Below are 16,957 nucleotides of genomic sequence, written 5' to 3' on the forward strand. Positions count from 1 at the left end.
TACATTAATTTTCAGTGCTTACAGATCATCGTTACTATAGCAGAGTTGAGACACAACTGAGTTAATAGCATGTTCACCGTGCATAACAAACTGTATTTTGAGATTTAAGGTGCATGAAAAAGTATCAAAGTGTTCCAGAAACTGAGTTTAATTAACATTTTTTGATGTTTACGATGCATAAGAATAGTCAGAATAATTTAAATAATGGTTGACTTTTAGGTTGCAGGGGCTGAGCAAAATTTTTCAGTTGTGCTGTCGAGTTTCGCTGAAAAAGCAGGCTTGTGTGTATGATGACAAACACCACAATCACTCGGGTTTGGGAGTAATGTGAATCTACTAAACAGCTGAGCTGAGCATAATGTTTGCTTTAGTAGGTATGTATATCTTAGAAATAATATTATTTAATTTTATTCCTTAAAGAATCTACCATTTTGTATTTTTGATGTTTCAAGAATTTCACAAAAAAAAAAAAAAATTTAAAGGATGCCATCAACTATACTAATATCTAGCTTATTTTGTTCAGAAATGATATATAAATGTGTGTTTATACATATGTATGTATATACAAATACATGTATAACCACCAGGCCATCCATCGCTCATAACATCGAATGTAGTACTTTGCGGAAGCTTACTAAGTGATGGCATCAAATTTCTAATGAATAATGATAAATAGTGAAATCACTTGGCATTGAATGTTTGGCAAATATTAGTTGAAGAGCACTTCGATTAACTATAATACTATTAAAGTGAATTTACTATCCACCCAAGAAACAAGTGGCCAAATGCAATACACCCACGGCAAATACGTGTGTAAGAAAGCAACCACCGCCATGACTCCGTAAATGAGCCAGGGTCAGCAAAAAAATTAAAAGAGATACGAATTTACATTCATACACGCAGCTTATAAAGATATGCCGACTCCCCGTAGGAAAATTAGTAATTTGAGTTTATATACTAAGAAATTCGAATTATGATCAAAAGGTTGAAAATTGTGCATTATATCAAACCATTTGGTTCAAGGCATCCTGCTAGGTAAATAACAAAGCAAAGTTAGTAGAGACATTCAAACGAAAAATCGAATACAATATAGCATAAAATGTGCAGATGAGTTCTAAACAAAAATATGTATGTCTTTTAATATAATCTTTATTTTCGTCTTCAAAAGGCGTTGCTCTGATGGCCTTCAGTGCTTTCATCGAATATTGGTATTTTTGGATTCTTCAAATTTTTAGAGCGTCATTTGGTAGTCTGGTCCATATTTCTTCAAAAATGATGCCGCTGTGAACTTAACCATCAATGGGGACCGTTATCGCGCCATGACAACTGACTATTTGATGCCTGAAATTGCAGCTCGTGATCTCGTCAACATTTGGTTTCAATAAGACGGCGTCACTTTCCACATATCGCATCAATCTACATATATTGAGAGAACATTTCCGTGAGCAGATAATTTCCTTTCTTTTTGGGCCGGTCAATTGGCGACCTAAATCGTGTGATATCACACCGTTATACTTCTTCTTGTGGGGATATGCAAAGTATAAAGCCTAATCGAAGGCCTTGGAGCAAGACATCAAGCGTCCGGTCGCCAGTTACCAGTCGAAAATCATCAAACCAGTCATCGAAAATTGGACTCAACGGATGGGCCATTAGTAGCCAACATTTGAAAGAGATAATCTTGAAAATATAAATGCCAAAAAATATTATTTCGAAAAATAACAAATATTCCCCATTAAATTTCTGTGTGTTTTTTTCAAGTATTGAACCTCAATATGGATCACCATATATATTTTTTTTTTTTGTATTTTTAGTAAAATCTTACTTGTTGTAAACCCGAATCTCCTTATTTTTATGTTATCATTAGTTATTTCCTACAGGGTTTGCACTTAGTTTCCTTTCTGTAAATAATTTAATTGAAATAAGCGATTCATCATATCTTAATAGAAATTTAAAGGACAAGGAAAGATATTAAATAACTCTATAAACAAGCTATGACATTTTACAAAACAAAAATATATATTCTTGCACAGCATGTACATATGTATTATACCCGCATGCTGAAATGCATTTGATGCTTTGATTTCTAATCTCAACACTTAAACAAAGATTGTGGACATAAATACGTTGAGGTATTAAAATAATCGCAAGCCAGTGGCGAAGTAATTCAATGCTGCTATAGAAGGAGAGCGTTGAAAAGTCCTTCGCATGCTGAGACTTTATTTGGTCACGTGTCATTGCATTGTTGTGGTTTATTCGCATGAACACAATTACACCTCAGCAACCATTTCACATTACACAAGTAAGATGTGTGTTTGTATTATTTTGCTGTATAACAACAATAATAGCGCCATCATTTGTGACTGTTCGTCCGGTTGCAATATCAACCCTGTCGCTGTGTCATTTATTGCTAATTACTCAAGTATTATTGAGAGTCACTCAAATGTAAATAAATATGTTTCTTTTTTAACGAGGCTTATGTTGATCACATACATATGTACATGTTAGCAGGTCACGACGCCCTACCGGGCTTTGGCTTTTTGTGTGATGCTTAAAAAAATCGGCAAATCCTATTCACAAGAGTGTAAGTAATTGTCGCTTGCGGCCAAAAAGCCACATTACTTACATACGTACTTGTGAGTACAACCGCAAAAGAGACAGCTGAAGTACATACACGAATGTTAACGGGATATTAAAGAGCTTAAGGTATGTTGAAGGTATCGTAAAGGGTGGCGATATTAAAAAAATTATATTGTATTTAGTATGTTCGCTTGAAAAAAGGTTCCCAAAACTTACAAAAAAATAAAAGTTTTCACAGCTTTCCAGTGTGTAATGGTGTGATAACTAATTAAAATAATTATAATTGATTAGCTTTTATATATCTTTCTTTGCGCGATTTGATTTTTTAAGATCTCTTAATCATTTTATTTTGTTAGATATTATTTATTTTTTAAATGTATCTCAAAAGCAAGTTTATTTTAAAATTTTAATTTTAATCAGATATTTCTTTAGCACTCATTAGTGACAAACTTTTCTACTTTTATTAACCGATTAATTAAATCTATACACACACTAATATTATTGGTGGATTCTGTGGTCTCAATCGCACAGAAGCTTGTTATTAAAGCTCAGAAAAGCAATAACACTCAATTAAAAGCAAACTCACTCAAAGGTGGGAGTAAAGAGCGGCTATTTATCACTCAGTGGAGGCCATTTTTATCATTTATTCACACCCAATCACGTGCTCCAAAGAATATAAATGTATGTATGTTTCTTGCTGTATGTCGATTAAAAAAATAGTATTATTTTCTTTTGCTATGAATTAGACTAGATTAGTTTGAGTTTTTGGTTTGAAAAGGTGTCTTTTAGTATTTTTTAATTAAATAAAAATAATAAAATACTTAAACATCAGCAGCAACGAAGCTACAATTCTTCACAGGTGCTTCTTTATAGAATAAAATCGTACGAAAAAATCCAACCGTTTTGTCCAATTTTCGATGAGTTGTTCGAGCATTTCAACTGGTAACTGGCGAGTGATACGCGTGATATTTTGCTCTAAGGCCTGAATTGAAGCGGGATTGTCCGCATAGACTTTAGACTTTACATATCCACACAGGAAAAAGTAATGGTACACAGGAAAAAGTAAAAGTATTACACGGTATTGGTGGCCAATTGACCGGCCCAAAACTGCTCACCGAAGTTTTCTCTCCATAAATCCATCAATCCGTCTTGTGGAAACCAAATGTCGCCGAGATCACGAGCTTCAATTTTAAGCATTAAATAGTCGGTTAAATGTTACATTCTCACCGGCTTCTTTTTTCCAGAAACATGGACCGATGATTCCACCGACCCACAAATCACACCAAACCGTTATGTTTTCTGGATGATATGGCAGCTCTTAAATCTCTTCAGTTTGCTCTTCGTTTCAAATCCCGCTATTTTACTTGTTTACATACCCATTGAGCTAGAAAAGGGTCTCAACGCTGAACAAAATTTGACTCGAAAACGTCGGATCTTCTTGGAACTTTTCAAGAGCGCACAGAGCGAATCGATGTCGCTGGGTAGGTCGAGCGGCTTAAGTTCTTGCACAAGCTGTAAGATCTCGACGTAAAATGCACCCAGTCGTTCCATAAGTTAGTCCGTATTGCTGCGAACGGCGTCTAATCGACTCTAAGGAAAGAAGTTGCTTGAAATTTAATAATTTTCTTGGCATCAGAGAGATAGCAGAGGGTCTTAACATCTCTTACGGATTTTACGAATTTTTTGGGAATAAAGCGTGACAATACTAGACTTTTAAAAAAAGATATGGATGCGCAGTCACTTTCTAGCAATATTCTAACTAATGTTTTGACCAAATACGATAGAAGAGTCATCACTTATCCACCAATTTCGCCAGAATTGCCCTAATGTGACTGTTTTCTGTTTTCGAAACTGAAAAATTCACTTCGGTTAACGTGAAATAAAGTGATTTGCTGAAGACACTGAAGCCTATCCTGCCGTAGCTTACAACAAGTGTATGGACAATTGCATAACCGCCTATTTTGAAGGCGATAATAAAGAAGATTTCTATTAAATAACGTAAACATGCAGTTTTTTTGTCAATTCGGGTTAAATTTCAAAGTTTTGTACTTATATACATATGTATGTATATAGTACATCACTACCACCTGTTACGATGTATAGTATTTCGACGACTTGCCGCAAATTAATGTGCCCCAATTAATCGAGTAGCTTGTCTAATTTGACTTTACAAGCACGGGGTAAATGGTGAAAATATTGACATCTTTTTTAGTTCGCTTTCACAACATATGCGCATAAATATGTATGTATGCAAGCATGTACATATGTATGTATAAACAATTTATCGCGTAAATACTAAAGTTTCCCAAAGTCTTAATTCACACAATTTACGAAACCACAAACAAATGAAAGTAGTCACTCAATGGGAATACAATAACAACGCGTCTGCTCGCACCATACTGGATGCTAACGGTAATAATTGCACTCATAAATCACTTGAGGTAGCAGAATGATGCTCGCGCTCAACCAATCAGCGGCCAACACCACCACTACCGCTACGCACGGCACAAGAGCACCAACCACAGCCGAACAGTGCAAAGATTTTAGAGACGCTGTGCGGCGCATGAGCGCTGCCGGCAGCAAACGAATCAGAAATTGAGTAGGAAAGCGCTCAAAGTGGGGCTGCTGAGATGCTTGAGATGATCGGAGTGTGCGTCTCGATGCCTGTATGTATGTATGTATGGATGCAAATGTAAGTATGTGGGTATTGAATAAAAATAGAATAATTCACTGAGTTTACCATAGAGACGCCACTATTGCGAGTACAACAACAGCCGCACCGCTTAAGGGTCACTCGGCTGAAAAACACTCGAGTGGCACATAAACGGGAGGTGGCCGAGTGCTGGTGTTAGCGCTTGTGCTCTGACTGCGGGCGACCTAGTGAACGCTACCAAGTGCGATCGAAGTATTTAAAATCTAACTGTGCGTGGTGAGTTTGTTCAATGGTGTCGCATGAGCAGACGTTAACGGACGTGTCAAAGGTTATGTGGAAACAACCAATAATAATAGTTCGAAGAGTGTTTGTTGATAAATATTGAAATAAAGAGTTTGCAAAGCCATATATATTTGCAAAATTAAAAAAAAAAAAACAAAAATCATTTAAATAAAAAAAAAAAAAATATTAAAAATTGTGGCATGTTAACGAATATGGAGAATAGTGGTCATAGTGTTGGTGGCGGTGGTGCATTAGTGAGCCTTAGTAAGGCGGCGCTCACAACACCTTTCTCCATAAATGATATTTTAACGCGCAACAACAATAGCTTAAACGCAGCACAACAACAACAGCTGCGACGCCGACTCTCCGACACGGAAATGTCGTTTAACGCAGAAGCAGCAGCCGTCGCCGACTTTCGTCAAAATCAGGTGCGCGAATTGAAAGACGGCTTGAAAACGTCCGCATCGTGTTGCCACATCGGCGCGGGTGAATTCACTAGCAGCAAATTAAGTGCTGCTTTAGAGAACAGCGCCTCACGTAACTCCTCCAATAATCCGAGTCCAACTTGTGAAATTCGCACAGCGGTGGCAAAATACTCGGCGCCCACAACGGCGGCACGCGGAGCGGGCGGCGCACAAGGCTGCAGTAGTGAAACTAACGATTTCATGCCTTACTACATGGCCACCTTGGAGAATAACAATCACAACGATTACCAGCTAGCGCGAAAGTTCGGTTATATCGGCGCGGGTGGTTTGGTTGGCGGACGCGATTGTCCCATTGACATGCGACGTTGCAGTAATAATGAATCAGGTAAGTTGGCGTAAAGTTTTAAAAGCTTTTTAATGGCGGCAATGCATTAGCGCAAGCGAAACATTGTGGTGCATTGTTAGAAGCGGCTAATAGACTCGTGTTGGTGACCAATTTTTTAAAACTGGAACAAACTAATTTTCAGCAAGTAATTGTATTATATTTACTATAACTTTTTTGATGTTTAGACTCCGAGTCTTCGCCGCCACCGCCAATGTTGTCGCTTTATGGTGGCGCCTCTGCGCATTCCGCCAACAATAGCTGCATGGGCAGCACTTCGCCTACTATGCACGACACAGATGCGCTCAGCGGTTCGTTGAGCCGCAAGAAGCGTTCGCGCGCCGCTTTTAGTCACGCGCAAGTTTTTGAGTTGGAGCGTCGTTTCGCACAGCAGCGTTACCTCAGCGGCCCGGAACGCGCCGAAATGGCCAAGAATCTGCGTTTAACCGAGACGCAAGTGAAGATTTGGTTCCAGAATCGCCGTTACAAAACGAAGCGTAAGCAAATTCAACAGCATGAAGCTGCGCTGATGAGCGCCGCCACGAAGCGTGTGCCGGTGCAGGTGTTGGTGCGCGAGGACGGCAGTGGTGCGGCGGCGGCAGCAGCGGCTGCTGCTTATGCACACATGCTGCCGACGCATGGCATTGATCCGGCGCTGCTGCATATTTATCGCCATCAGGTAGGCAAGCGACATTTTTATTGCTAGCTAAATAATTATATGCAACATTTTGTAATATTTAATTTAAAAAGTTTGAAAATTTGAAATAAATAAAAAAAAAAATTAATAAATATTAACTAACAAAAATATTTGCTATTTTTGTTTCCACTCGTTACAGCTGCAAATGGCTTACGGCGTTGGTGTCTCATTGCCTCAAGTATCGTTTCCCTATTTCTATCCGCAAGCGACGAAGATACCACAGCCCATACCGCCGCCAAGCCAGTCGTCGGTAAATGCTCAAGTTGCTGGCAGTTTTGGCGCTCACGTTGCGTCAAATCACTCAAATACAAACAACAACAATAATAACAACAGTTTTGACATCACGAAAAATGCATTGAATTTCGCTAAAATGGAGCACGGCATGCGTTATATACAATGTTCCTCTGCCTCCTCATCACCCACGCATGGCAACACGCTCGCCAGTGGCGACAGCAGCAGCCCATCGAGGTCATGCTCCAGCCCAACGGCCATGGATGCCGCCGGCGGCATGTTGACATCAGCCATGTCGGCGGATACGGAAAGCTGTGCTGAGACGCACTCCGCCACGACGGAGGACTGTGATGAGAATGTGGAAATAGATTAGATGATCCGTTAGTTAACGCTTCTTAGTGAAACGTTGATGTGTGTCTATAATGTAAAAGTTTGTGTGGCACAGTGTTGCAAAACTAGCAAGTAATATGATAAAAAATTAACAAAATTTGTGATAGTGAAAGTTTTAATTGGCTTAGTGGGCATACATATGTATACTTTTAGAATTATGATTAATTTTAGTTAGTTGCTTAGTTTAGTTTTAGAAATAAGTAGTGTGAAAAGAAATAACGCACTGAAAAAATAAAATTATCTTCAATAACACAGTTTATGTATTTTTTCTTGGACAACATGGTTATGTATGTGTTTGAAACGTTGGCTGAATTGGAAAAATTATACATATAAACGTAATTAATACATTATTTCATCAAAATAATAAATTTAAAAAAACTCGTCCTTATAATTCATGAATAGCATTATAACTGCCAATGAGACATCAGTTTATGAGTTTGACTTGCAAACAAGTCAGCAATCATCGGAACGGAGGAAAAAAAGAGCCGAATCCAAAAGCCACGCCAAAGTCGCTCAAAAATTAAGGTGATGCTCATTGTTTTTATTCGATATTCGGGGCTTGGTGCATCATGAATTTGTTCTAGAGGAACAGACGGTCAATAAGCAGTTCTATTTGACCGTATTGGAATGTTTGCGTGAGAACATGCGTCGAAAACGTCCGGAATTGTGGAAAAACATTTATGGATTTTACACAATGATAATACGATACAGTCACTATTGTGACCGAGTTTAAAGCCAAAAACGTAATGAATATCACCGAACAATCACCGTATTCACCAGATTTGGCTCGGTGTAATTTTTTTTCTTTTCCCCAAACTGAAATTTTTGCTCCGTTTAACCCATTTTCATTTGATCGAAGCGATATAACAACAAAGCTGAAGAAGCTGAAGACCATCCCATAAAATGCTTATCAAAAATCTTTCGAAAACCGGAAAAATCGTTGGCATAAGTAATTACATACATCAGGTGGTTATTACTTTCAAGGCGACAGAATAAATATTGATGTATAATCAAATATTTTGCATTTAATTTACAATTTCCGGGTACTTTTTTGTCACAATGTATATACCATGAAAAGTTATTTGTTTTGAAATTCAAAAGTAGAAGTAACCACTTAAAGAAGAATATAAGTATAAACTGAATTTTAAAATTTTCAGGGGTATGACAAATTTTCGCGGTATTTATGTATATTATAAACAGAATGTAAACGAATATGGTGGTATGGAACTATGGCGTCATTCTGGATTTTCGAACATCATTATTGATAATAAGGGTCAGTAAGGAGCGTCTGTTATTTAGAACAAATTTTATAAATTTATTAGGCTGCTGATGAATGGTCTACTGAGAAAAAAACAGTTTTTTCTCTGAGAGTCTTATTGTTTGAAAGAGTTCATAACACTGGTAAATAAAAATCCACTTGTTTTTTGTGACATGTACGGAACAAAGTCTTTATTATGTAAAAATTGCCACAAATGCAGAAAATAGCTACATATTTCTTCTATCACCTATGTTTTTTTGCTATGAGGATTTTTGTTAAAAAAAAATATAGATAGATACAAGTATATTATTTTATTAACCAAGAGTACCTTAAAACGCTACTGCCGACGTTTTTCGGCGATATTTTGTTTCTGGAGTAATCGACAAGCAAACTGGCACTCCACTTGCCTTGGTACCGTTTCTCCATAGCAGAAATGTTTTTCTCGTATTCGTCCACGACCCCTAAATTTTCGAGGAATAATCCAGATGGGAGTCCAGACAGTGAATTTTAAGGGACATGTTGCAACCCATTTTTTATAGGCTGTAAGTAATTCAGTAACAAGATCTTTGTAATTGTCAGCTTTCACATTTCCAAGAAATTTTTTAACAACGTTTTTAAGAGCACTCCAGGCTCCTAATTAAGTTTCATTGAGCATTTTATCAAATGTTTCATTTTTCATTAGTTCTCTTATTTGCGGACCCCAAATATGCCCTCCAAATATGCCCTCCTTAATTTTTCCTTTACTGACTCTTGGAAATTTTTATTTCAGATACAAGAACCCTCTTCCATTTCTATCCTTGCCTTAACAAAATTCTTCATTAAACCCAATTTTATATGCAAAGGTGGTAGTGATACCTTTTTGGGATCAAGTAGAGGTTCACTGTTAAGTTTTTTTATTATGTTCTTTCCTAGAGATATATATCTATAATTATACGAAATTTAATCTTAATATACCCATTATTTGTAAAAGCAGCTGGATCTACTGTTAGGCCTTGAAAATCGCTGAAGCCATAAAAGCAGAGAGTTAAAGATGCTAAAGCATTATTTATGATTATTACATTTTGGCAGCAATATTTTTTGATAATTTCTGAATCAGTAAATAAAGTTGCATTTATTTCTTAATCTTGACTTCATAACGTGGATCTCTACCTCAATGCCATATTTCTCATTTATAGAAATTCTTTTATTTCAAATAAATTAGAAAGTTCTTCGGAAAACAAACCGACATTGGGTTTCTGGATTTCTTTCTTCTTTTTTGGACATGACGCTTTAGAAAATGGTTTTACTCTGATAATATATTTTATATGAGTTGGTGCTTTATATTGTTAAGGGCTCACTTCGTTAAGTTTTTAAATGTCATTTGTTCGTTGCAAATTCTTTTACACTTTTGAGGCAAGTGATTCAAACAAAATAGAAAAAATATCAGTTTTCATTTATATAATATTATATCGAACAATCCCTTAGTTAACACAGAAGAAATTTTAAGAGCATATTGATGCACGGATCACTGTTTATAATCACATTTTCGTTTGTTTTCCTATTTTTCTATTGGCAGTTCCAATTTCGGTAGCATGAACTTCATTGAGGCAGCTTCTCCAATGAGTACGTCATCAGTCGCAATATACATACATATGTATGTAGGTATGTAGGTAAAATTCTTGGTTACCGAGCTCACATCGTTTAATACCGCAAACCTAAAACATTAAGAAGTTAATTTAGTATTGCTTGCGGCAAAGTAGTCTGGGTGGGCTGAGGCGGCATCACAAGTGTATGTAATAGGCTCACTATTGCACTTGTGTTTGGCGAGACACGCTGACACAATGAGACACACTTCACGACGACAACAACGCTTAGAATTGTCAAAACAGTCTGACCAATTATTATTAATTAGCCAGCATACAAAATTAAATAACACACAGCCATAGGCATATGTATGTGTGTGAAAAAAGTAGCCGAGAGCGATAAAACTGCTTTAAAACTGTTTTAAAACACACTGGCTGACCACTTTAATGCCTTCTAGTGTGTGTGTATTTGTGTATGCGTGAACAGCAGGAGGTCTCTCCACTGTTCTTGTGTCGCTTTTCCAATGCTTGTTAGAGGTGCTAACAGTAAACACAACGGTAATAATTTTATATGAAACGGAAGTTGTGGGTGTGCAAATGAATGCCTAAATATTTCTTGGTGTGTGCGTGCGCGTATAACATATACATATCTACATAAGTATGTATATTTTAACATATGTTTTTGTTTTAGAAACAATAAATTACGTATAAACATACTCTTATATAGTAAAAGGCTAGTGATTAAAAATAGTGCAAAACAATCGCACAGAAACTTACATTCCTATTTAATTCAAGTACTTGAAGAAAATTTGTAGCTTCTGTATTCGAGATTTTTCATTTAAAACCATAAGTACACCAATATATACTAACGCACATACATATGTACATATGTAGTAATAAATTAAATTTCACTTTTAATCGGCACATCCGCAATAAGATCTAATCTAATTATTCTTCAATGATCTAGCTGTTTAGTGCTTGTATTTGGCTATTCGCTTATAATTCAGAGGCAATTGAAATTTTTATACCCTGAACAAGGAATATTAAGTTTGCTAAAAAGTTGTACTTTGTAATACTTGGATGGAGTTGTCCTGACCTTGAAAAATGTATATAAATGATTAGCATGGCGATTTGTGTCCGTTTAGCCATGTCTGTCTCTCTGACAGTCTGTATATATGCGAATTAGAGCCTTAGTTTTTGAGATATCGAGCAGAAATCATGCACACGTCCTTAATTCTTTAAGAAGATGATCATTTATCGGAGCCGCCGATATAGAACCACTATAGCATAGAGCTGCCATACAAACTGACCGACAAATATTATTATTATTATATTATTTGACAAATATTCACAAAATTTGGCAAAGGTTATTGTTCTATACAACGTCACAATCTTCGAATATATTGGGTAGTCGAAAAAGTCTTTTCGTATTTCTAATCAAACTTTCACTTATTTTTTTTAATATTTATACTAATAAATAAATAAACAAATACATACATATATATATTCTTCTTTGGTCGACCACTTTTTGCCTTTTTCCTCTAGAGACATTATTCAATCAGCGTGGCATTCTTAACTTCTAATATAAAAATTTCAAAATATAGCGATTTCTTCTTATTTTCACTTATTTTTGAACAACTGTAACTTTTTTTCAACTTCCCCGAATTTAATTTTTTTTGTATTAAATGAAGCTCACCTTTCTAACACTATATGGTATAACACAAGGTGATTGGTAGCACTGGAGATATACGACTGCTATTGACAAAGTACGAAAAGTCTTTTTCGACTACCAATATTTCACGCTAACATATATGTACATACATACATAGCTTTTACCCTGGCCGAACTGACTGATTAAAATCAAATTCTTTTTTTTGTTTCCTTTTTTTTTGACAAGATATCTCCACGAAACTTGACATAGGCTATTATCCAAGGCAACGCCACAATCTCAGAGCATGTTGTTCAGATCGGGCCACTGCGACATATACAGGTAGTTACCATACAAGCTGATCGATCAAGATAAATGTTTTATTTTTTTTGTTATAATAAATGCACCTGTGAAAGGTATTACAGCTTCTTCGCAGCCGATGATAGCGTCTTACCTCTTTCTTTCGATTCTAAAGCCAGAAAAGTTTACTATAATTGCGCTAATACGGTCATAAGTTACGTTAAATTGCCGCACATGTCTTAATATATGCACAAGTACACATATGTACATACATACATACATGAATATGTGTAAGTGCTATGCTTTTGTTTTTGCCCATGCAAACTGCAAGCGGTTTGCTCAATGCAAGGATGTTCTTATCTGCACTTGTACATCTACATACATATATGTAAGTATGTACATACATTTCAATATTTAGGTACTTGTAGTTGAATTAGAGCAAAGCACTTAATGCGACTAATGGAACCGATGATCGCATCGGACTAAATTATTGCTCATATTGCGGCTTGTAGTGCGTTAAAATAAGCAATCAATCATGATATGAGTGGCTTTATGAGGCAAACAGGCGGTGGAAATTACTGCAAGGGCAGTGCTCTGTGCTCTCAAAGTGGGTGGAGCTGAGCTTTAGACTATAATCCTACATAGATTGAACTTTTTTGACCTTTTAATTTTATAGCTTAAAAGCTTAGCTTTTAAATATTTAATTGGGTGTTACATATAAGTTAAGTTTTGAAAACTAGAAAAAACAGAAAAACGTTAAATTCGGCTGGAATACTCTTCACAAATAGAAATATCTAAATCTATCAAGTAAAAAAGTTTCTCCTACAAGAACTTGATCTTGATCAGTTTGTTTGTTTGGCTGCTGTATCCTACTTGTATAGTGGTCCGATACCGGAGTTTCCAATACGGAGTTTTTGAGAAAAGAACGTATGTACATACATACATATATGGACAGACGGGTCTCTGACTTTTCCTTCTGAGTTTTAAACATCGCTGCAAAATTAATATACCCTACCCAGGGCATAAAAGACATATTTCTAAAACTTCATATTTGGTATTATATATATGTATGTATAATTATATAATATCGTATTTATAATACTTATATTAATTTTTTTTAGTTCCAGCGTGGCCCGAAGTGTGTATAACAATGATTTTAATACAAATATTCTTTTTAATTTTTTTATTTATTTCTCCATTTTGTATTTGCATTATTTTAAAGTGGCTTCGATTATAATTTGCATTAAAATTTTAATTTAGTTCAATCGTAAGCAACACAAGCTCATAACGGAATGTTGTTCTTAAGTAATAATTGGCTACAATTGCAAATAGAAATCTTTTAAAAATTTTGTAATCAAAAAAGTGGAAAACTTCTGGCATGACATAAAATGGAAGCAGATCGGTTACAATATGCATGTTTGCACAGTTGCATGTGTATGTGCGTAAAAGTATTTGCAATTGATGGACCTGCTCGACGTCTTAAGTGTTTGGGTCAAGGTTATGAAGTGCCACTTAAGAGCACAGTGGCGCAATTTTTGAGTTAAGGAAAGGACAGTGAATCTAGTGGCTTACTGCAATCGGGTTTAATAATATTAAGAGTTTATTACTTGCTGCAATATACATATATTTTCAAAAAGTTCCTAGGTGGAACATAGGGTCTCAAATTCTTGCAATACTCGATGTAATACTAGAATACGAAGACGTTTTGATATATTAAATACTTTTTATAACTACTTTAACTTTGGTATAAGAAGTGTGTGAAAAAAATTCCGGTGAATAAAAATTTTAAATTTTGCCCCACTGTACATACTTGCTCATTATGAACATACTAATTCCTTTGAATGTTTTATAATAGCACTTGTGCCTTGTTCCTCTTAAGTACTCTTTTTTATGATTTTTTTTTTTTGTTTTTTAAGTGTTCTTAAAAGTGTAAAACTTTAAGTGGATAATGCGAAATTTCGTAAACTCAAGATTCTGAATATACAGACAATGTAGGATATGATAAATAGATTTTGATCGTCTCAAAGATGCGCGATTTTATATTCACTTATACTCGTTTAATTATTTTTTATGACTTTTTACGACAGTGTAGAGAAGCAAAAATTTATTAGAGAAAAAATCTTCTAAATGAAAACGCTGAGTACATAAATTTATAAACTCAAATACTATATATGTATGTATATACATATATACATACTTACATGATCACCTTGCTCAATAGGCATATAGGTATGTATGTACACACGTATGTGTTTAAAAAAAAAGATAAAGTTTTCATTGACTAAAATATTATGCGCACACGGTAAATGTAGCAGAAGTGTTTTGGGTAGTCTATTTTATCACATAATAAGGTATTCACTGCAGCTATCTAAAACTTGCCTCATGAGAGTCCTCCATCCATCTCTGTTAAAGACAAAAAACAGCGCCTCAGCACATTTCGCTTAATGTTTCGGGTATGAAGCGTGCCAATGCTATATTTGACCAGAATCTTTTGCAAAAACGAAGTCGCAAAATAGATGGTTGATAACGTACCACCACATATTGATTAAACGCTTTACTACCGGTGAAGAGACGTGCGTTTATGAATATGTCGTCGAAACTGTTCAACAATCTAGCTCTCCAAAAATGGGCCGAAACTGAAAAAACCACATCAAAGTCGGTTAAAAAGCGAGTCTTATCGTTGATGTGATTCACCAGAGCTCTGAGAGTATTCGACGCAGTACCCGTCGGGGGAAGTAGAGGATAAGGAAGACCTCCAGTCCGTTGGAAAGACCAGATGGAGAAGGACCTGGCTTCGCTTGGAATCTCCAATTGGCGCCACATTGCGAAAAGAAGAAACGACTGGCGCGCTGTTGTTAACTCGGCTATAACCGCGAAAGCGTTGTCTACGCCAATAAAGAAGAAGAATAAACTATGTATATATGTATGTATGTACATATATGAAAATGTAGTTTTTTTCGTTAGTTTGTTTCAATTTGAACACGTCGTCCATCTTCATACATAAGTATGTACATACATATATACAATACCTTAGCATTTTTCTCTTAAAGGTACAAATTCCGAATTAAATCACCCAATATTTTTTTGAAGTCCAAAGATAACCAACAAAGATTTATCCTTACACACACTCACATATGTATGTATAGCTATTATCCATATACATATACGTACATACAAATGTATATGTGTATGTATGTGTATGTACGTATTGCTTACATCGCATGATTCCTTCCTCTCGTTATCATAAGCATGCATTCACCTATACATATGAAAGCTTCTATAACTTTAAGTCTATATGTATGTGTGAGTATTCAAACGCACATTCACAGTTGCTTGTCTACATTTACATACTTCCAGCATTTGGTTTCCTAGTTTCTAGTTATCCGCCCGATGCTTACCGCCTACCGTAGAAACCGCAGGCGAACTGCTGCAATCACTGCTGGAAGAATAAATTGATACTTTGTTTATTGCTTTGGAGGCTGTACGCTTGTTTGTAGAAGCATCGCAATAATAACAAATCTTTCAACGGATTGTGCCAATAATGCAACGAATACCGACGTCGGCGTAACTACAACAATTTACATACACGAAGAGATGTGTGCGTGTGTGCGAGGCTGTGTATTTGTGGCCGTTGCTTTGCTGAGGAACAAATTGCTTAAGCTTTCTGTGAGGCAGTAAAATGAATTGATTGCCGCAAATTAAGGAAATGAATGCACGTATAACAAATTCCGTCGTAATAAAAACAAATCGTTGATAATTATATTAATATTGAATGCATACATAAAATGCAAACGTTGAAAAGTTTGCAACTATTAATTCCTACTAATTGGTAAAATAACCGTATTTTAGCATTATGAAATCCGCTCAAAGATTTATAGAGACTTTTTTATTTGATGTACTCGGTAAAAATATGGATTGACACAATGTTGGTGTTATGAGAATGAAAATAAGGTATAAGGAAAACAAAAGTTTGAGATTATGGTGTGTAAGAAAAATACCTTTGACTTGGTGACAGGCTACTCAATCACTACTATTATACGGATACCGCAATATATTTTAAACAATAATCGTTATACATAATTTTGAAACAATATAAGTAACAATGTATACATGTACATATGAATATGTATCTATGTATGTAAAATATAGATCACTTAAGGTTTATTGCACGAGTATCTTTCTTGTATTTGTAAGTTGATAACAGTTCAGGTACCCTACGTGAATTACAAAAAATAAACCCGATTTTGGAATTTAAGACAACATAAGGGCACATACATATAATGTAAAATTCAGAACAAACAATTTTTTTTCATATTTCTTTACATTATACATTTAGTAAGTAAGATCTAAGTTCGGGTGAGTCCGAACATTTTATACTCTTGAAACTTGCAAGACCGGGAACTTGACTTATACTATAGGTAGAATTAATACATACGTCACAGACTAATAAAATGCTCCCGGGTGTCAAGGTGTCCCGTATACAATCACCAATCATACGGAGTAAAGAAAATTCTGATAATAGTTATATGGGTGCTGGGTCAAGTTTTCGCCC

General features: G+C 35.6%; 1 protein-coding gene across 1 annotated transcript; it reads left to right on the forward strand.

The window, feature by feature from the left end:
- Positions 1-5,712: 5,712 nt before the first annotated feature.
- On the forward strand, positions 5,713-7,620 carry LOC120782663 (homeobox protein bagpipe). The gene is made up of 3 exons (XM_040115039.1): positions 5,713-6,322; positions 6,508-6,998; positions 7,156-7,620. The coding sequence occupies exons 1-3, from the start codon at positions 5,713-5,715 to the stop codon at positions 7,618-7,620; spliced, it is 1,566 nt and encodes a 521-aa protein (XP_039970973.1).
- The last annotated feature ends 9,337 nt before the right edge of the window (positions 7,621-16,957 follow it).

This window comes from Bactrocera tryoni, chromosome 1 (genome assembly GCF_016617805.1).
Source record: "Bactrocera tryoni isolate S06 chromosome 1, CSIRO_BtryS06_freeze2, whole genome shotgun sequence".
In the NCBI taxonomy this organism is placed as follows: Eukaryota; Metazoa; Arthropoda; class Insecta; order Diptera; family Tephritidae; genus Bactrocera; species Bactrocera tryoni.